Source organism: Coffea arabica, chromosome 11c, assembly GCF_036785885.1.
Source record: "Coffea arabica cultivar ET-39 chromosome 11c, Coffea Arabica ET-39 HiFi, whole genome shotgun sequence".
Taxonomy (NCBI): Eukaryota; Viridiplantae; Streptophyta; class Magnoliopsida; order Gentianales; family Rubiaceae; genus Coffea; species Coffea arabica.
In genome coordinates, this window is record NC_092330.1 from 25,684,436 (window position 1) to 25,706,662 (window position 22,227).

The following is a 22,227-nucleotide window of genomic DNA, read 5'->3' on the forward strand; positions in this document are numbered from 1 at the left end:
AGTGCTTGGCACGGGCTAGTTGTATGGTGAAGTGAGAACCTTTGTACATTTGATGGTTGTACTTTCTTTTGAGATAGCAATGTATATAAGTTCCACTTTAAGTTTGGATTGCTGCCCTATTTATTCTTGTGATTTGTTCTGGATTTGATTAAAGAACGACTGAGTCCCGGCGAGAGTTGGGCAGGCGGCCCGTCGAACCCTCTGGTACGCCTTAGGGGGAGGTGGGGTCGTTACAAAACCTGTTTTGCTATGTTTACTTATCTCTTTTACCCATATATTACGAAACCCATAGAATTTGTATGCTGATTGAATTCATAAGAAAACAGGGAACTGTTTGCTTTCATCAAGATAAGGTATTAAATGAGTTAGATGCAATCTGGGTAAGAAGCTAAGAGAAATCTTAATGTACAATCTTTAACTATTATTTCTCTCAACTTCCTAAAAATCTGAAATAATACCCACCTAATTGGTCTTGAAAGATAAGCTAACAAGACAGAATGGCCTTTCTCCCCTAAACATTGATCCTAAATGAGGAACAAACTTATTGCAATCTCGTCTAATTTTGAGAGGTTCATGATGAATTCTCCTATATGAGTTTAAGCATGACATTTTTGGCTTATTTTTCATTGCAATAGTGTAATTTGTATTTTTTTTGCATGTTCCCAATGATACATCAATACACATTTCATAGAACACAATTTTTCTAATCCATGTCAAATGAATGGAGAGTCATTCATATTAAAATTTTGTTACAATAAAACGCCCCAACCTAGAAGAGTTTTGTATTGTATTTGCAAGGGTATTTTCAAGGGTCAAGCAATACATCTTCAAATCTATTACTCAAAATTTGACTTTGATAAGTCAACACTTTTATGAGTAGTAATTGTTGCATTATTTTCTAAAATAAAGAAAGAAAATTTCTTGAAAATTTAAGTGCATATTGCACTTTGGCAAAAATCCCTACTATGTGCAGGTATTCATGGTTGAGAGCGAGGAAAAAACAAAAGTTAAAAGTTTGCAAACCTAAAGGCCAATCACGAATGAAATAGCAATAATGTCACATTCCAAGGACAACACAAGGCTTATTAATTTAGAAGGAGCATTTACTCTAGCAACCCATTCTGAATTTGCCAAAAAAAATAGAAGAAGAAAAAGAAAAAAAATAGGAAGACAGAGAGATAGAGAGAGAAAGAAATTTTCCCTTTAAATCTAAAAATTTTTGCTATTAAGCTTTTAGATTATTTTACTTTTGGGATGCATTTCTAAATTGCGACATTTTTTTTATCGTTTACATTGGAGCAATTTTTATTGAGAGAAAATTGAGAAAATCTACAAAAGAAAATTTTCAATAAAAACAGGGGCAAATTTTATTTACAAAACAAAATAAGACAAAAATTGAAAAAATCTGTAAAGGAAAATTTTCAATAAAAGGGGGAGAATAGGACAAATCTTTTTGTTAATAATACTTTACATTGGGGCAGATTTTAAGGAGTGATTTCAAATTGATTTGATAGCGATTCGAAATTCATTTGGAATCCTCCTATTGCATGCACCACTACTTGACCATCGGTTCTCTCTAATAATTTTGGAAGAAAACTTGTTGATCAAGAGGAGAGTGGCATATAGCATCTTTTCCAAATCCCTTAAAGGAAATGTTTCACTTGTTTTTTTTAAGTTTCAAAAACTTGACAATTTTGACTTTTCTCAAAAATTGTTTGTTTCTTTTACTTTCTTCTTCTAAAGGTTGAAAACTCAAAAGATTGCTAAAGCCTACCGTGTAAATGTGTCATTGCATACATTCTATGTTTATTATGTTTGAACAGCTTGCACTCTAATTTTCATGTTTGACAATTTAGATTTTGTACTTTCTTTTATCCTAGTAGCATGGTATTGCATTTTTAATTTTCAGCCCAGTAGGTTAGACAATGCATTTTACATTTCAAAGTCTACCTTGCATATTTTACTTTCTCTCCTACTAGTTGTCTGGGTTCGACTGCAATCCCACTAATAAGTGCATATTTTACGTATTTTTAGTGCATTTTATTAGTTAGTTTTGGTATATTTTAGTCATGTTTTTAGCTAATTAACTAAGTTTTTAATGAAAATTTGCATTCTTTGGTTTAAGTGATAAAAATTGCATTTGTATGGATTTTAATGGTAAAAATTTCATTTTTTATAGGTTTAAGGATTCAATCATCAAATAGCATGAATTGAGAAGATAATTGGATGATTGATGATGGTTTGAAGTGACAAAAAGAAGACATGAAGTACAAAATATTCAAAGGACAAAATGCAAGTTTTCCAGCTTTGAAATCTTGTGGTATTTTGACTATATCTTGAGCTACAAGTATTGGATTGAGGTGACTCTTGTACCATTTTGAAGACAAGAAATAGATCTACATTTGGTATGAAGACATCGAGGTCCAGTTCAGTCGTTTTCCTAGTCAAAATACAGAAGTGCATTTTTCATGGTTGAAAGCTGAAACAAAGTTCTGACCAGTTGAGAGTATTTTGGTTATTTATTGGTCCATAGAGCTCCAAATTGGATGATTTTTTATGCATTAGAAAGCTAACCTAAAGAGCTACAACTTTTATGTTTTATACAAAAGCTAGTTCAGCCTCTAGCATCGAGGAAATATCAGTTGAATTTGGACAAAAAACAGAGCAAGAATGAATTCTGTCTAGAAAAGTGCAAACCTGCAAAAAAGAGAAAAACCAAGGGTTAAAATGTGGGCACAGGTCACGTTTTCTACCCGCGTTTTAGTGGATTTCGCCTGTAACTTACCCTGCAACTTATGCTCTTTTCACACAACCTTTTTGACAACTTTTTCTACAAAGATTCCGGCTGGAAATGATCAGATGAGCATGGAAACTTTGAGAAACAATCTTTGAGAGTTTCAAGAGTAAAAAATGACAACTAGAAACAAATCTTTTGGCTCTTAAATTCCTCTATAAATATAGGCATTGGAGAAGATTTGGATGAAGATTTAAAGAGCAAAGATGGAGAGTTAGAACTCATGTGACAAGGGTGACTTCTCTCCTATCACTTTCTCTTTTGTATTTAAATTCATGTTTAACTATAATACAAGTTTGGATTTGTGTTTTTATCATGTTTAGCTAAAGTTTATTCCTAGAGTTATGGATGAACTTTCTATATCTTGTTAGTGATGTTTACTTGGTTATTTGGTGATATAATTTTGAACAAGTTATTTATCATTTTTGCTTTTCTAATCATGATTAACCGGCCATTAATTGTGATAATCTTAAGGTGTTAAGTTTGCAATGAAAATTGGAATTTAACACTAGTTCAAGGAAATGATAAACCTAGGGAGTTCACTCACAAGGGTAGAGGTATACCTATGTGGCTTTAGTGACTTATTTCATGTAATTTCATAAAAGAAATGAACTTGTAGTTGATTTCATAACCACGAGAGTAGGTATGACTTAACTACAAGTATAATTGATTCACTACGAGAGTAGGTTTCACATACATTAGGCAATTATGTCATAACTAACCAAGATAATAGCATTCACCTAACTGGTAACTTCACTTGCAAGAATAGTAAGGAATTTCATACCTCTTAGAGCTTTCTATTGTATTTTTATTACTTTTATAGTGTAGATTTAATTTCTTATACTTGTAATAGTCTAAATAATAAAGGAGTTTGAAAAACATCGGTAATTGACAATCTTCCTTGTGGGATCGACACCAATACCCCTATGCTCAATAAATGACTTGTATACTTGCGAAAAATCGTGTGTGGGGTATTTAGAAATTGATAAACGTAAAACTTGATTGTGAATGAACTAATTGTATATGTATACCCCCCGCTCGCCACCCACTAGCAATATAGGGTTAGGGTTCATTTTATATTTCTCCCACTAGTTGTTTTGGTTCAGATCCAATTCCACCAACAATCTAAGTCTAGGGCACAATTTATATTTCTCGTGCTAGTTGTTTGGGGTCGAGTATAATCCCACCAATAGTCTATGCATTTTATATTTGTCCCGCTAGTCGTTTGAACTTGGGTCTGCTAAACGGTCTAGGTTTAGGAATCATACAACTTTTAAATTTACTATTGGCAAGTTTTGGCATCCACCATGTACCCTTTTTCCTCCCCATCTTGGCAAGCTTTAGTGTCATCACACACCCTTTTCCATCCCTTCTTGGCAAGTCTCGGTGTCCGCCATGCACCCTCCTTCCTCCCTTTCTTAGCAAGTCTCAATGTGCCCCACACACTCTCTTTCCTCTCTTCTTGGAGAGTTTTAATGTCCGCAACTCTCTCTCATAATTTTGTGTCATCGCACACTTTTCTGTAAGCACCAAATTTTTGATATTTTTCAATATTTTCTTAAAATTTTATGTATTTATTGATCATTTATTTTCATGCATTCTAATGTGAATTTTTCTTATTTTTGTAGGTTTTCTGCAAAGAAGAATAAAAAAAAAGAAAATCAGGAAAAGCAAAAAAAGGGAAAAAGGGGAAAAGAAGAAAATCAAGAAAGAAAAAATCAAACTCAAAAAGAAAAAAGAAAAAAGAGAAAAGGAAAAAGAATAGTTGGAAGATGTTAAGAAGTTTCTTAAGACTGATCCATTTACCTTTTCTTTGGCCCCAAGTCATTACACATAGTCACACGCTAACCCACCAACGTTTCACTGATTTTTATTTTTCTTTTCTTTTCTCGATTCTCTCTAAGAATTTTTTTTAGATCTCACTCATATTTGGATTTTATTTTCTCTCAGCTCTTTTCGCTCCAAAGGAAAGAAAAATCACCAAAAAAATGGCAGACATAATTTTCTTCTTTCTCCATTTTCCCTACATTTTCTATGTCAGTTTCCTCTTTGCCAAAATCAACTAGCATATGCACACCTCACAAGAACATACTTTCACCACTTTTTGTGCATTTTTGTACAAAAATATAATATCAAAAACACATTTTAAGAAAAAAATCAAGTGGGGAAGTGGATTTTGACAAATTTTGGTGACTTGAGGTGGTGGTTGCCGGTGGTGGCCAAAGGTGGTCAATGTTGGAGCCACCACTAGTGTTTGCTATGGCCGATGTGGAGAAAAAGCTGCTGGGGAAGAAGGAAGTGAGTAAGAAGAAAGAGAAAGGAAAGAAAAAAAAAACTGAGAAAGGCCAAAAAGAGAGAGAGAGAGAGAAAAGGAAAAGAAAAAAGGAAATAAGTGGCTTTTATCAAAACTACATCGTTTTGGGGGACATGGCATCAAAACTACGTCATTCCACTTAAACTCATTTAATGCGTATTTAATTCAAAATGACATATTTGGTTTTAGCCCTTATTTTTTAATAATTCTACTATGGCCTAAAAACTTTATATTTCTTTCATTTAGGTCCTTATCTAATTTATAATTTGGTCCCTAAACTTTTCTTAATTTATTTTGGCCATAATTCTTTGCACAATTATGTTTCAACCCCAAAAACTTTCTACCCTTTGCCATTTAGTCCCTAAAAGTTTCTTGATCTCTCAATTGTGATTGTTTCCTTTCTTTAATTGCTAATTATACTTCTCTTGAATGCATTTAATTTTCCATCTTGAGTGTTTTAAGTTTGTTTGCATGGTTAGCATGATAATATGAATTTCATACATTTTAATGCTCTCTTTTAAAATATTTCTAATTAAATTAGTGCCTTGATTCTTTTGTTAATTCTTGAGTATAAATAGGTTAATATTGAGTTGTTTATTATTATTATTATTATTATTTGATGGATACTTAAATACCCAAAATATAATAGATAGGTTATGTTTGCAAATGTTGCAATTAGATAGACAAATGTAATAGATAGGTTAGATAGGTTTATTTTCTTATTTCCCCCGCCCCCTAGATTGTAGTTGGAGGAAATAAGTTTTGTGTGTTTATGTGGTTTATGTACTTATGTACTTGCTTTTTTTAGGATTTTACATCTAGATATTATGCTTATATACTATTTGCTCTATATGCTCTTATTTGTTTATTGTTTTAATTTATACTTTATATATTTTATTATAGATAATGAATGCATGACATTATCATACTAGTCCAATACTAATTGTGATCTCTCTCGTTTTCTTACTAGTCGAATGCTAGTAATGACGTGTAGAAGTGGACTAATTCAACACTAGATCCATAGGCCCTTTGCACATTAGATTCATATGTTGTGTGCCATTTATTCTATTCCATGCATATTTTTTCTTTTTTTAGGATCTTCTCACATTTGCATGCTATTTCCTCTATTTTATTCTCTTACTCCATAAGTATTCAAATCATGTCATTTAAACTTACATTTCACTAAGGAAATTAGAAAACAAGTTAATCCATTTACTTGTTTTAATTAAAAGAGTCACCCCTTTGCATATAGGAATTAGTGATTCTGCCTATTTTAGCCATAACACTTCATTGACCCTCCATAGAAAGGTGAATTATATCACGAGTGTTAATCCCCGGTGGCCGTTATGTTGCATCCCTTTCTTTGGTAGAATTTTTATCTTTTTTGAGTCTCGTTTTTGCACATTCGTGACCCTCTTAAAGGGATCATTCATTGAGTTTTGTAAATAATGCCATTGATACCAATTAGATTTTGAAAAGACATTTAATCCATCCCAAAAGCCCCTTTTGCATCGATTTAGAGAAGGAAAACATTCAAAATGTTCCTCACATTTTATAAAATAATTTTTTCATCCCTTATTTTTAAAAGTATAATTTTACATCTCTTACAAATTCATATTAGTCAAATTTGGTCCCTACCTAAGTTTTGACTAGTTTTTTGCCAGAATTTATTACGTGCTTTGCATGTAATCATTTTTTAGCTGTAAAATTGTCAAATCAAAATTTATATAAACCAATCCATAGCCCCTTACATTTGACAAAATTAATTTTTTTGTCCCTCACATTTCACAAAATGAATTGTTTCATCTCTCACATTTTATAAAATAAAATTTTTCATCTCTTATTGATCATGTGTACTAATAAAATTTTTTAATCTCATGTATATATCTATTTGATTTCACCTGAACAATATAAATAACATCTAATATATCTCTATTTGATTTCGCCTAAACAGACTAATTGTAGTTGTACACTTGCTATTCAATATATATATATGGGTTTAAATCTAACAATTTTATTTTAAACCCATACATATATTTTTTATTTTACCATGTGAATCTACTCAATATTTGTACCCTTTTCTCTTTTAGTAATAATTCATTTATTGAATTGTGTAACAAGGTTATCTAATTAATCGGTCCAAATTCGAATTTTAAGGTCATGCTGACAAATTGCAGTTTAAATTTAAAGTTTTTACTCTCCACCTTTAAAACCAATAATTGAATTTATTGCCTTGTGATTGTTTTAAAATTTGAAAGTGTCAATCACTTATTTATTTTTGTCATACTTTTCCTTTGTTTATTTTTTCTGTCCAAATTTAATTTGATATAAACACTTGAAAATATTTAGGATTAAATGTCTTATTTGTTTTTAATTTTCGAGTAAAAGGAAATGAACATGAGTGAAAAACTAACAAAGTTTTTTAAACCTTTTTATATATCTATTTAATTTTATATGAATAGTACGTTCAGTCAAAATCAAATAGAGATATATTAGATGTATTTGTATTGTTTAGGTGAAATCAAATACATATATACATGAGATTAAAGAAAAAGTTAGTCATATACATGATCAATGAGGGATGAAAAAATTTATTTTACAAAATATGAGGGATAAAATGATTCATTTGTGAAATGTGAGAGACAAAAAATTTATTTTGTCAAATGTGAGGGGTTATGGATTGGATTATGTAAATTTTGATTTGACAATTTTGCCCCTAAAAAATGATTACCTGCAAAGCACGTGATGAATTACAACAAAAAATTAGTTAGAAACCTAGGTAGGGACCAAATTTGATCAATATGAATTTGTACGGGACGTAAAATTACATTTTTAAAAGTGAGGGACGAAAAAAGTTATTTTAAAAAATGTGAGAAACGTCTTGAACGATTTTTTCATTTAGAAACTCAAAATGTGATAAGTTTGAGGGTTACATTAAGAAAATTTTGACTAAATCTCATAACTAACTTAGGATAAGTAGAAAGCGTTGCTTTGATTCTAGTTGATTGAATATTTGCTTTCTTTTTTTTCAACCGTAACTTTCGATCATTTTTATCTTATTTTCGAAAACTAGGAGTCATTTAAAAAGAGTTTTTATTTTTACCTTTTCAAATTATTATTTTCCTTTAAAAAGAATATATGTATATTTATTTATATATAAACGTATTGTTTAAAAATGTGATTAAATTTGAGGTAAAAAACTCTTCCAATATGCAAAACTTTATATCTAGCATGTTTTTATATATTTTAAAAATCAACAAAAGAAGAAATTCAATATAAAATGTTTTCTATTAATGAACACACTAGCCAATTTCCCTCTGACTTTACGCCTAAACAAACAAATAAAGAAAAAATAAAGCCCTAGGCAAGTACTACTTGGAAATAAAGAAATAAGATCGTTGATGGATAATGCTATATTTTGTTTTTCCAAATTTTATTCCTGCATAATCAAAGACAAACACACTATGATTATAATAACTAACTATAGCAAATTAAAAAAAAAATCACACATTAGACATGAAACTCATAAAATTGTTTCTTTTTTTTAATAGAGTAAACATTGGGAATGGTTACTAAATTATCTAAAATAGTACTTTTTGTTGGCCCAAAAAGTCAACCAAATCTCAAAAATGGGTTTTTTGGGCCACTCTCTACTAAATCAACTGGAAGTAACCTGGAATTTAGGACATTTTTACCTTTAAAAACCTACAATAGCAAGTCAAATGTGTGTTTTTTTTTTCCTTTGATTAGTTCATCAGCTAAATTGGCTGATATATAACCCAAAAGGCCCAAGGAGTGGAGTGACCATTTCTGTCAAAAAAAAAAAAGAAAAAATCATCCGATCGTGCTTGTTTAGGTGGTTTAGTGACCATTTTCGTCCATTTATTCTTTTATTTTTAAATAAACAGGAATATACCATTGGCACTGACCAGGAGCGATACTATTTTTTTTTCCGGGTGAGAAAACATAACTCTACAAGTTGGTGCAGTAGAAGAAAATTCCGCTGAGAAAAAAAACACACACACACAAAAACGCACCCAACTGTGTGTTTGAGAATTGAACAGAGAGATGGCTCGTCAAACAACGAAATCACTGATCGGAAACTTGGCATCGAAGCTGCTGCAAAACCCTAATGGGAAATCCCAGCAATTGCGCCACTTCGGATCGCCGCCACCACCGGCCGCCGTCTTTGTTGACAAGAACACTCGCGTCATCTGCCAGGGAATCACCGGCAAAAACGGGACCTTCCATACCGAACAAGCCATCGAGTACGGCACCAAAATGGTAAGAAAAGGAAACAGACAATGAGAAATATTCATTCGTGAATTTAGATTGCGTAATTAATTATCGATCCATGGAAAAGATTCTGACAAGTAGTTTTGCATTTCTCTGTCTTGTGTACCTTGCACTTCATGGGTTGTAAGTTTTTTCTCAAATTCTACATTTTCTTTTGGAGTTGATTTTTTCCCACATGTTTTATTGGTATATTTGTTAGGTTGGTGGGGTTACTCCAAAGAAGGGTGGAACAGAACACTTGGGACTTCCAGTTTTTAACTCTGTTGCAGAAGCTAAGGCTGAAACAAAGGCTAATGCGTCGGTCATTTACGTACCTCCACCTTTTGCTGCTGCAGCTATTATGGAGGCAATGGAGGCTGAATTAGATTTGGTTGTGTGCATCACAGAAGGAATTCCTCAGCATGATATGGTAATTTTCAGCTTGTTTTTACTTTTCCCCCCCCTCATTTTTTGAAGTAATCAAAGAATGAGACGAAAAATGGATGTTTGATTTTGTGGGTGACCTTATTGAGAATTTTTCTATTACTATATCAAAATAGTTGGAATTGGTTTGAAGAGCGTGCTTTTTGCTTTGTAATAGCTGAGATCTGTTGCAAAACCGTTGTTGGATCTACCATTTTCCTTAAAAAGACCTGAAAAATTTATTATCTCTAGATTCAATTTAATATTCGCAGAAGAATAACCTTCTTGGGCATCTAACCTTCTCAGATTGTTCTTCTTCTTCTTTTAAAAGATACTTTGACCCAAAAGAAGAATTATGCCATGTATGTGATGAATGATATGTGCAAAGAAATTTGGTGTCCCTGACCAAAGTTAAAGGTCTATTTTGTTAGGCATGTAAAGTTTCCACTGAGACTCCTTTGAGTGGCAGCAGTACATTTGATTCTCTGTTGAACGCTGTAAAGCCAGTCTCTCTAATAAAAAAGAAGTAAATTTTTGAAAGGAAAAACCAGAGTTTCTAATAAAAAAGAAGTAAATTTTCAAAAGGAAAAATCTTACCTAGAAATTTTCTTAAAGAAAAACAAGAGGGAGGGATATGTTGGAAAGTTATATCTTGCATGTTAGTGTTTACACCTCTTCTAGTCTTATAACAAATTTCATTGCCAAGGAGAATTTGTCAAAAGATCCTATTGCTAGATGACAAGATTGGCTAAGTTGAACTTTGGAAAATTTTGAGAATTTCTTAACTAAGTTACACGTTTGGCTGATTGTTACTGCATTCTGTTGTTTTGTAGGAAAACTGATCACATAAGACTTATTATTCTGTTACAATTATCATGATGTTACCTCCTTTTTTTTACATGGATAGAGGAAAATTTATTAGTCAGAGCAGCTTCTGGACTGTAGCCTGGGTTTAATTAATTAAGATGTACCCAGCAGACTCAGTGGTCAGGATCTTCAGGATAATTTGAGTGCTGTACTTTAATATTAATGGTGTGGTTCTGCATGATTTGGAGATATTCCCAGTAACTAAAAGGTCTTTCATACTGTGCCCAATTCCAGAATTAGTTCTACACGTATGACTAGGTGCAGTTCTGCATGATTTGGAGATATTCCTAATAACTAAAAGGTCTTTCATACTATGCCCAATTCCAGAATTAGTTCTACACGTATGACTAGCAACATTGCAATATGTTGTTTCGGGATCAAAGATATGTTATTGAGCTATAGAAAGATCAATTCTCTTTATTTCAGATTGGCATACCGTGATGCTCACGTCAATCAGTCTAATATCTTGGCCTGCTTTAGGAGACATAGTTCCTTATGTTGATGCAAGCTGAAGGCAGTAATATGGACTTGCACAAGGTTGCAAGTTTTCAGGATGGAGATCTTAAATGACATGGTTTTAAAATTTGTATAACCTATCTGTGTTAGGGCTACCAAATCTGAAATCATTGCTCTAGCTACTTATGATTGATACAAATTCTAATTCTATGGAGATGTCAAGGTACTGAACAAGCTGCTATAGCATATCTTTAGCTTCTTCAGAGCAAGATTTTCTGGTCTTTTTGATCCTAGAATGTCTTCAATTGCTGGGTTTGCCATTGTGGTAGAGATCTTCGTTAGATCATAATCAAAGAATATTGATTAGCTTTTTTAACTTATTTTGGATGTGGTACATGGTGTTAGAGTGCATTCTGTCTTCTTGCTGTCAAAATTGTCTATCATGAAGGTTTGGATGATCTTGAATGTTTAAAAAAATGCTGGAAACCTAGCCTTTGATATCTGAGGATCAAGTGAGTAATTTCAGTGGTATATTTCTCTAGTAAGAAAGTCTAGTTTGTTTTAAGTATGGTTCAATTACCTATGCACTGGCAATAATTTACAAATGAAGTCCAGATATTATATTTTGCTTATGAGTTTTAATTTAAGTATCCTCAGTATTGGTCTGTTCTATAGGTTGATATATATTTATGTAAATAGATGTAGGAGTATTGTTTTCATGTCGAGAAAACATCAAGTTTGGAGCTGGGCATTGTTTGGGGTTTTGTTTAAGGACTTGGGATTGTGCTCATTTCATCATTGCGAAATAGGCTGGATTAAGTTAGTGATATTCAATCTTAACGTGTTATGCATGTTGTGTCTTCCTTTTGGTAGACTAATTCCACCATTCTATTTGTTGCTCTACCTGAGGAACATATGATCTCACCAAGTTTTTTTAGCCATTATGTATTGAAACTGCTGATTACAAAATATAGTCTAGCATCTATACTTGTCTTTTTGGTGACTTTATTCTTCTGTATGGATTTTCTTTTTGAGAAAATAATGGTCAAGTTTTGTGGAAGTTATGTCAGTTGTTCCTGCTATCGGTCTATATTATAAGACTTAATTGAATTACAACACTTGATCATCAAACATAGCTTACATTATGTTTCTGAAATCAATAGATCCTTGATTATGCTTTAGAAAAAGCACTTTGTTTTGGAAAATAGGATCTGTAGTTTCATAAATAGTTTATAGAAAAATTTTATAATTCCAGAATAGTGAGATTGAAATTGCCGTAAAAGTTCCAACTTCTCGTTGGAGGTGACTTTTTGTTGTGGTATGATTACTGAATATGGAATTTGCTTCTATCAACAGACAAAAAAAATGTCGAAACAGTTAAGTCAGCATTTTGGGGTGATCAATGCACACTTTAAAATGTTGCTTTTAGATGCTCAAATGTGCATGTCCGCGTACATGTCCGCGAGTCATACAGACTTGCAATATGTACATGTTGTTGTCCTTACTCTTTCCTTTTTTTCGGAGGGAAGGTTGCATATATTTAGTTGAGAAATCAATGTGACAAAAGAAGTGTTTCTGCTGTATATTTGGCATTTTTTTTCGTATGTTGTTTCTTTGTTCAATGCCTGTTCTTTCAACTTTGGTTGCCTTATTTAAGTGCGGACTTCCTATTTTGAGCTGCAGGTAAAGGTGAAGGCTGCTCTTAAGAAGCAGTCAAAAACACGGCTGATTGGACCTAATTGTCCTGGTATTATTAAGCCGGGAGAATGCAAAATAGGTATTATGCCAGGATACATCCACAAACCAGGGCGTGTTGGAATCGTTTCTAGATCCGGTACACTAACTTATGAAGCGGTGAGCTTTCTTTTCTGGACATGACATTCTCTGTTAATTTAATATCATATCTACCAGGTTTGTAGGATGAATGTGTGGCTTCTTGTTAACCCTGAAAATGGATGCGATGCTGGAAGGAAAAAGACAAGTGGATTTTATCTTTGTTTTGAATCTTTAGTTGTCTGTGTCCCTAGAATATCTGCTGAGTGCTGAGTTTTGAACCCCTTGTATCAGTTTTTTGTGGTCTCTTGAGTATTTTGTGATGGATATCTTGTTAATTTCAAAATCAGAAGATGTGATCCAATCAGAGTCCAAAAACAGAGATGTCTAGTGCACCATATATGCTAATATAGGATTTCCTACATTCAATTGATTGTGTTTTCCTGGTTTTTTTTGTGCACAAATCTGCTGCCAAAGCTATCTATTTATTAATGAAGTTTATTCTCAGAAACTTCATTTTTTGAAACTCTATCTCTCAGATCTAATTGTTAGGGAGTTCGCAACTGATTTTTTGATTCGGTGATAATGTTTGGTACCTGATGTTGTGGTAGTGCTTTTCATGTGTAACTCCTTGTAACCTACCTTAAGTATGCTTTAGATGTGATTGTTGGAGCGTGAGTTCCTCTTTACGTGAGTTTAGATCATATCCTAGGAGCATATGTATAAATTCATTTTGATTTTGGAGTCTGAGTTTCTCTTTACCTGAGGTTAGATCATATCCTTGGAGCATTTGCATAAATTCATTATAGTAACACCGTTGTAAAATTTTTGAATGACCTTGTTTTTTCTGTAAATTTTAGGTCTTCCAAACAACTGCTGTTGGTCTTGGGCAGTCTACTTGTGTTGGTATTGGTGGAGATCCTTTTAATGGCACCAATTTTGTCGATTGCTTAGAGAAGTTTGTTGCTGATCCACAGACTGAAGGTATTTTCTTTTAAGCAAGATTGATGTCAATTGACTGTTCAACACTTAAATTCACTACTGGCACAGAATTTGCAGTTACATATGAAAAAACTTGTTTATGCTTCTATTTATTGTTATTTGACCCCATGTAGAGGAAATGTAAGTTGAGGTTCTCTGATACTGTGATATATTGGTGCAAACTCTGTCAATTTGATGCAATTACAAAAAAATTTCACGTAAAAAAGTAAAGTTTCTAAAAATAGTTGCTTTATAGGATTCAGTCTTTGAGAACTACATCTTATGCAAGACACAAGACAGCAGATTTGGTATATGACTGGACTGGTAGTTTCTTTATTTGGTGTCTGCTGTATGCGTTTTTTCAAAATGTTCTCTTTGAGTATTGTTTATTGTTCAAACTTCTATTAATTAGAACTGAAATGGGAATATTCTGAATCTGGAAAACTTGTTAGATAATTGTGGTTGCTGACTGGCTGAGGATCTGATATATATTTCAACAGTAAAACACATGAAAACTTATTTCATCTTAGTTCAATTTATCATCCATTCATGTATACCAATGTAGAGGAATTGTTATTAACTTGCCACTCTTGATGTGGTGCAAATTGCAATTAACAAATGGTTTGGACCCTTCATTATCCTCTCAATTTAGTGAATATGCACACCATGTTTTCCCATTTCTCTTATCGAAAGATTGAACTAGAATTTAGTTAATATTTGGACTTATAAAGTGAGCTAGTTGTTGTTGGCCTGAGCTGAAACTGCTCTGCTTCTATTTCACTCTGGTTGCTTCACACAAAATCCACTGTTTACTAAAAGCTCACGAGATTTAGTTCAGGAACACAGTCAAAGGGATTGGAGAGCACATAAATAGATTCTTGTGTTAAGAAATGAAGCCACTGCTGTCATATTGCAATTTTTTTTTCTCAGCCCTGTAAGTAAATACTGTTTCTGCCAAAAATGAAAAGGAGTTGAAGCCACTTGGTGCTTTTGTCCTTTCTTTTGGTATTCTGTGGTTTATGTTCTGATGGCATACCTTCCGTGTCTTATTTTTCTTTGGCATTAATATTTTACTTTCTAGCACTTAAAATGACTGAGGCCTATGCTTGAGTTTTGGTTTATGTTTTTAAGATTGGTCATCTTTTCTTCCCTTTTTTTTTGTTTTAAAAAGATAAGTGGGTAACTTATATAGATTATGGAAAAGCAAATGGATATGCTAAGATCTACTAATGTATATATTTTATGGTCCAGGTATTGTTCTCATAGGAGAAATTGGTGGTACAGCAGAAGAGGATGCTGCAGCGTTCATAAAGGTGAGACTTAATCTATGGGGACAAAGGCTTTCATATATTGACTGCTTTTTCTTTTTTTGATTCACTGAAAATCTTTTGAATGCTTGATTTTAATCATGAGCTTAAGACTTCTATGGTTCATTTGAGAAACCATGTGTTGATTAGCAATAACTGAGTTATCTGTACGAAGAAGATGAATGTAAATATAACATGTCTTTCTGGCTGTCTTCAGTTTGGGTTTTACAACTGAACGCATCTTTTCTTAACTGGCCAGTGTAGTGTCAAATTTATTTTCATTTCCTTTCTGATATAGGATTCTGTGATTTTACTTCTAGGCGTCATTGATGAGCCAAGGATTCTGACCAGAAAAGTGTTTTCATTTCTTTCCAATAAATTGTGGTGTTTGTTCTGTAAGATGACTTTTTGGCAAGTAATAAAGTCCCTAAAAACTGGGATGTTAACATCAAATACCAGGAATTTTATTCCCAACTTTAGGTCGTAGTCTTTTTTCTCACTTAATAAAAGGACTCAAATGACTGAAGCTCATAGTTGGACATGCGGTTCATGAGTTCCTCTATCTATTATTTTGACTGCGACATTGCTGAAACTGAGTTCTTATATATAACTTCCATGGTGTTGTACTAAGGAGAACACGTCGGCTTTCAGCCTAAGTAGTCATGAAGAAAAGAAGGGGGGCAAACAAGCTGAGTTGAGCCTGAATATCAACAAATTTGAGCTTGAGCTCAACTTAATGTATCCCTACCTGAATTTGACCTTGAATTTGCTGAGCTCTAAAAGAAAAGGCCTGAGCTCTGAGCTTAATCTGGCTTCCAAAATGTTTTTCCTCCAAAAACAATTTCAAACAAAAATTGTCCAAATCAAGCCCCATGTGAACTGAAAAGAAACCAATGACCAAATTTTTACATTGATTTTCAATAGCAGAGAACAAAATAATCAGTAATGGGGTTGAAAAGCTAAAATTTCAGATGTGGTATTGCTCAACATTCGTATCTAGTTTTTGAATAAGTTCTGCTTAAGAAATCAGTGTAGTGCAAACAGAGCCCAACAAAATGTAGAAAACAGAAAAAAGAGGGAGAAGAGAGGAGAGAAGTTGATGAGATGGGAAGAAGATGAATAGATAGAAGGGAAGATGAAGTTGATTCCTGAGAAGAATATGATAGAGGGGATTATTTCACCAAAATCCAAAAAAAATTTTAAAAAAAGATGATAATAAGCAGATTCAGGAAAAGAGGATGACTAAGGATATTGAGGAAAAGGTGATGAAGATAATTTTGTATGGTGTTTGCCTCTGGGTTTTGCACTGTATGTGTTGGCTCTTTGATCTTCATATTCTGCATCATAAGTGAAGAAATCGTGGTTAAGTTTTTAAACAACATAATTTGTTATTCAACTTCTGCATGCCAATGACGCTCCATTTCTTGGAACCCTTTTTGGTTCTCCTCAATTTCAACTTTTTCTAGTACAGTAAATTTCTTTATATGAATAGAATATTACATTTTTTAGTGTGGACTTTTTGAGGTTTATTCCATAATTGTGTTTTTGGTTTGTTTAGTGGTTCATTTTAACCCTAGTTAAGAGCAGTTTTGACTATCCACATTACTTTAGGTACGCATGTACGTCCACTTTTCTGAAATATCCAAACAAGAAAATGTTTTCTACCGATATTTAAATTCTGAGAAAATTAAATTACTAGAAATCGTATTACTGGATCACCTTACTTTACTGGCAACTAAACCAGGTGCTAGTGCTTATCAGGTCAGGGGTTGTTTCCTGGGGTAAAAGTTGAAGTCAATACCACTTATTCTACATATGTCATATCATTTTATGACTGCTGTCTGGGCATCCTGACTTAGATATCAATCAAGTCTTTAGGAAGCCAAAGTAGGTGTTCAAGGCTTATATGATTTTTGTAATCTACCCTTTGGATTCCTGCACTGAAGTATATTTTCATGTTACCCTTTTAAAAACCTAAATTTGTGTTGAATGTCAGTAATTGCCAAAGGTCCTTGTTCTGATATATCAGCTCTAACTTCAGGGAATCCTGAAATCACTAAAACTTGTCTCAGGAAAAAATATGTAGTACTGGCCGATATATGTATCATACACTATCATGGAGCTTGGAATGGAAATTTAGTTCACCCCGGAATGCTGCTATAACCACATTGGGAAACAATGGTGCAATAAGCAATACAAGACCTAAAAACAAAGGAAATTGAAAAACTAACTCAAAGTTTAGAAAAGACCAAGCAAAATAAAATTTGTATGTGCAAAAGAAAATATATTCAGCTAAACAGAACAGAAGTATTAGAGGGAGAAAGTCTGTGATTAGATTGGTTGATTTGGATGTTGGATTTGAGGAAGGAATGCAGTACATGGATTTTATATGTATTTTTATTTTTTAGGTTGCAAAACTCAGAGTATAACCTCCATTTTATTTTTATTTTTATTTTTACTCTTTTGGTTGCAAAACATGGATTTTAAACTCCATGAGTTGTAAATTAATTTACTCTGGAACAAATGGATTTCAACAAGGGCTTGAAGTTAATTGTTACTTGAACTTTGTGGCTGGTCCATCAAAAACAATTTAGAGCTGACAGTGGTGTACATGCCCGTGCCCTGAAATTGTAATGCCTTTGCTTGTTCCTAGTTTTGAGTTTTCTTTGCTTGTCTGTTTATCAGTAACAAACTTGAGGACATTGTTTGGGCTTTTTTGTAATGTGAATTCCAAAGCTAATAGAAAAACAAGTTAAATATTATCAGCCTGTATTACTAAGATTAAATATTCAGACAAGGACTGTAACTAGAAATAGTGAGTATTAATGGTATGGTGGACAGGGAAAATCTGAAATGTCTGGCATTGGAGAATTGAAAGTATGATGGCTGTTGGGTTGATAGTTTCGTCTTCTCATGGTCTTAAAAAATTGTGCATACCCTTTCCAATGTGGTATAAATAATAGAAAATGTAAATCTAATTCCTCTGAAGCGTATTAAATTCTTAATTTTCATAAAACTTGAATTATTTTAATGTGTTTGACTTAAAAAGGTTTGAAATGTGATCTATTTTTAATTTTAACAGGAAAGTGGGACTCAGAAGCCTGTTGTTGCTTTTATTGCTGGACTCACTGCTCCACCTGGTCGACGAATGGGTCATGCTGGAGGTATTGTCTTGGTTTTACTTTCATTCAATGTTATGGTTTATCCTTGTATTTGGCACCATCGTTGTGTCCTGGCAAAACTGATTGTTCAGTACTCAAAAGAGTAGGCCTGCTTTAGTCTTTTGCATTATTCTTAAGTTCTCTAGCATTCTTCATTGCCAGGGAGGTGAAAACACAAGGAATGAGACTATTTATTTTGTGTTATATGCTTTGGTTGTGAATTTTCTCAATATTTGCTTATTTTTTGTTGATATATTGGATTTGTGAACTAACTGTACTTACATTACTCAATTGTACTACCTCCATTTTTTGGGAGAGAAACTTTTGACCTCAGTAAAAGGTGGAGAACTAGAATGAGGGAATAAAATGAGTCTTTTTCTTTAGAGGAATCCCTGCATACAGTAGGGAGTACATTTACAGGTTACATTGAAACAAAATATTCAGCCAAGATTGCATGTAGCAATAATCTAACTACTTCCAGGGAAACATATAAAACATGCATGTTGCTTAGAAATCCATGGAGGTTTCTCTGAGGCCTGAGATGCTCTGCTATACCCTATTGCTTTTTATTACCCAAAACATAGCAAGTGCAGCACATTCTGAAGCTTCCTGGGATAGCCCAAAGACATCAAAATGAACTTAGTACCATTCGTGATCCTGTCGATTGGATTTTCTCTCAAATTAAGTGGTAAACATAGAATGACGCAATGTAGTACTTGTGAAGCACGAAATTTTTGAATTTCTTACTTGTTTCAGGATAAAAGGAGCATACATAATGGTGGTTCTCTATTCTTTTAACTTTTTTTTTGTTTCCTTTTAAAATCATTTAATTATGCAATTTTTTCCGCTGCTAATTTTGGAGTGTTGGATTTGCAAGTGAAGAGACATGATTTGAATTGCTGCATAAATTAACATTCGCTCGTTATATCTACCTTATGGTTTTGTATGCAATCAACCTCTGTTGTCTCGATATGCCTGCAACTTTTGTTTCCTAGTTTCTAGGCCTAAGTTCTACCAGTTGCAACAACAATTTCGATTTCCATTAACAATTGTCTACTGGTAATTTATGATTTTCTGAAGATTTCTGTGCACTAAAGATCAAGATAATGAATTTTCAATTGTCTTCTTTTTCTTGTTGGTCCTAATGGCAATATTGATGATTTCTAGCCACATTATTAGGTGGTATACTATTTAGTGGCCCAGGTCAATGCTGTATATTTGTACATATACATCATGGAATGATCTTGTTACATTCTGCTGAGTTCCTTTATAAGATATTTACCCATAGAATCTTGTATCTTGATTTAATGGAAAACCTGTACTGTGATTAAGGTAGTTCTTTTTCTGGCTTATGGGTAGTTCTATTATGTACACTTTGGTTAGAATTGGTCTGTTGTTGAGGATGCCATTTTTGTGAAAGGAACAGCTTTGCTAGTTTCATTGGTGATATCCTTTGAGAGTTCTATGAGCTCATGGACAGATATTTTTAAATTCTAGAGAGTTGTGTTGCTCTGCTCTTGGAGATCCTATTCCACTTTGAATGTAAAATTTTAGTACCATTTTTGGGTTGAGAAGTAAACCATCTGTTTAATCCTTTTCTTATGCCCCTCTTTTCTATTCCTCTTTTCCATCTTCATTGATCTCTCTCCTGTCCACCAGTAGCATTAGGACATGGCTGAAAGCTTGGTGTTTTTGTTGCTAGAATGAGAATAGGATCATTTCTTTGTTTATTTCCAACATAGAAGAGCTTAGGTATTTTATGAAATTTGTGGGGCTGATCCAATCTTGTGTTTTTCTTGTTTTGTTTTTCTGTCTTTGTTAGCTGAAAAAAGAATACAAGAAACTAGTTTTTATTGATCATTTGTGCATGACTTAATGTGTGAGGGTATTTCCTCCAGTAGTAGCAACAATGTGTCACATAATTTACATAATTATTCAAATTTGAGAATTTAAAATGGAGTGCATTTCTTAATATTGACTATCGAAGATGGTTATAGAAAACTGAATTTCCAAGTTTATGTCCTTGCTTTCTGTAGATGCATCTGCAGAAATTCTTTACATTGTAATCTGTAATTGAAAAAACTGAAGCCAACAGTGTCATCCTTATTTATACTGCCTTGACTTTTTGTTATTCAAATCTGCTTTAAAACAGAAAAGTTGCTTAGGTTAATTCTTTTGTTCTACGAAAACCTGTGTATGATCGGATACTGGTATTGTAGTTTTATTAGTGCAGTCACAAGGAGTCCGGATTTCATTGACCCAAAGCCAAAGGAAGTCCAGATTTCATAATCCCGTAATTCATTTAGTTATGAAGCCTCTGTATAAATATGAACTATGCTCTCTCTCTCTCTCCCCCCTTCATCTTCCCCCCCCCCCCCTCCCCGCAGGGGTCCATCCCTCCCTCCTATGCGGCCTGCTTTTGAAGTGTTTGACTTCTAGATTTATGTCCAAATATGTTAACAGTGTAAAAGTATTTACTGCTGGTGAATTGTCGTAATAAAATGGCAAAAGATTGGTACTTTGATTAGGTGGACCACCTGACATTTGACAGATTCTGGGGTGGGATAAATGTTGTAGTTTGATACTGAGATCTTTCTTGTATATAAGCTGTAAAAATTTTTTGCTTACTAACCAAGGTGATTATACGAGTAATTCACCTTGCATTAATTTTGAAATCTCTTAGAAGTGCAGCTATAATGCATGAATAAATGTGTTCTAAATCTATGGTATTTTCAGTGGTTTGTATTTGTACAATTGTCCTAGTTATCTTTCGTTTGGATGTGCAGCTATTGTATCTGGTGGGAAGGGTACAGCGCAGGACAAAATCAAGATCCTCAAGGAAGCTGGAGTTACTGTTGTAGAGTCTCCAGCCAAAATTGGAGCCGCGATATTTGATGTCTTCAAGCAAAGGGGTCTTGTGTAAGGGTTATTATGGTACTTTTTCGGTGGGAATACTTACTAAGATTGTCCAGTCGTCCTGAAATGCTTCCTAGCGCTGATGGTAACAAAGATGATCATTTTTGCAACTTCATTGAGTTTCCATGACATGTAGGAGAGCTCCAGAAATATCTCCATTCATCTGAGTGATTTATTGTTCATCTTGTGCGTAGTTGAAGTTTTGAGATCTCAATTGTTCAAGTCTAAAAATTTTCCTAGCCTATGCTATTTTATCTTACAATAATGTCACACAACAAAGAAACCGCTTGGTACATATCAGCCACCAATTGTGGATTATATGCAACGTATTGACCATGCAGTTGAATTATTCTTTTCTGCTGAAATGTGTGCTGTGTACTTGGTTCATGAGATTTTTGTAGAAATGAGACATCAGGGTTTTTTTTTTTTTTTTTTTTTTTTCCGACACAATAGATTCTATAACTACATCAAGATTCTTAAAAAGAATTGCCATTTTTTAGGGGAAGGGTTGGATTGGGTGGTAGGGGAAAGAGATCGTAAGTAGAAGGTCTTGGCTTAGTTTTTAAACTCGGCCTAGCCTAGCAGTTTATTGGGTAGTCTGATAATTTGGTCATTAGATTGGGCAGGGTTTTTAGTTTGATCGGACAATGAATTGACTTGGTCAAATTCGAATAAATTTGTTTGACTTAGTGGTTCAATCGGAAACTTGTCTTTTAACAATTGTGGTTTGTGTGTTTGAAATGGAGTGTATATATGCTTGTAATGAGATTTGTACATTGGACTTTCATTTAAACATATATAAAATTTTAGGATTAATTTTTTATATATTGACAGTATATACACTTTTATCATTGAATGTATGATACATAATTTGAATTTGAATTTGAATTTGAATTTGAATTTGAATTTGAATTTGAAATTCAAATTTTATAAATGTGTCGTGTATTCAATCATGATAAT

At 33.2% G+C, this 22,227-nt stretch overlaps 1 protein-coding gene across 1 annotated transcript; it reads left to right on the forward strand.

Moving 5' to 3' along the window:
- Positions 1–9,036: 9,036 nt before the first annotated feature.
- Positions 9,037–21,616, forward strand: LOC140016797 (succinate--CoA ligase [ADP-forming] subunit alpha-2, mitochondrial). The gene is made up of 7 exons (XM_072070652.1): positions 9,037–9,392; positions 9,604–9,813; positions 12,813–12,983; positions 13,763–13,886; positions 15,135–15,196; positions 18,273–18,354; positions 21,138–21,616. The coding sequence occupies exons 1-7, from the start codon at positions 9,177–9,179 to the stop codon at positions 21,272–21,274; spliced, it is 1,002 nt and encodes a 333-aa protein (XP_071926753.1). The 5' UTR covers positions 9,037–9,176; the 3' UTR covers positions 21,275–21,616.
- The last annotated feature ends 611 nt before the right edge of the window (positions 21,617–22,227 follow it).

Excerpts from the sequence above, each read along its gene's own strand:
- LOC140016797 (XM_072070652.1), top strand. The coding sequence starts at position 9,177 with ATGGCTCGTCAAACAACGAAATCACTGATCGGAAACTTGGCATCGAAG. Across the intron at positions 12,984-13,762 it reads GTACACTAACTTATGAAGCG|GTCTTCCAAACAACTGCTGT; the intron begins GTGAGCTTTCTT and ends TGTAAATTTTAG. Across the intron at positions 15,197-18,272 it reads ATGCTGCAGCGTTCATAAAG|GAAAGTGGGACTCAGAAGCC; the intron begins GTGAGACTTAAT and ends TAATTTTAACAG.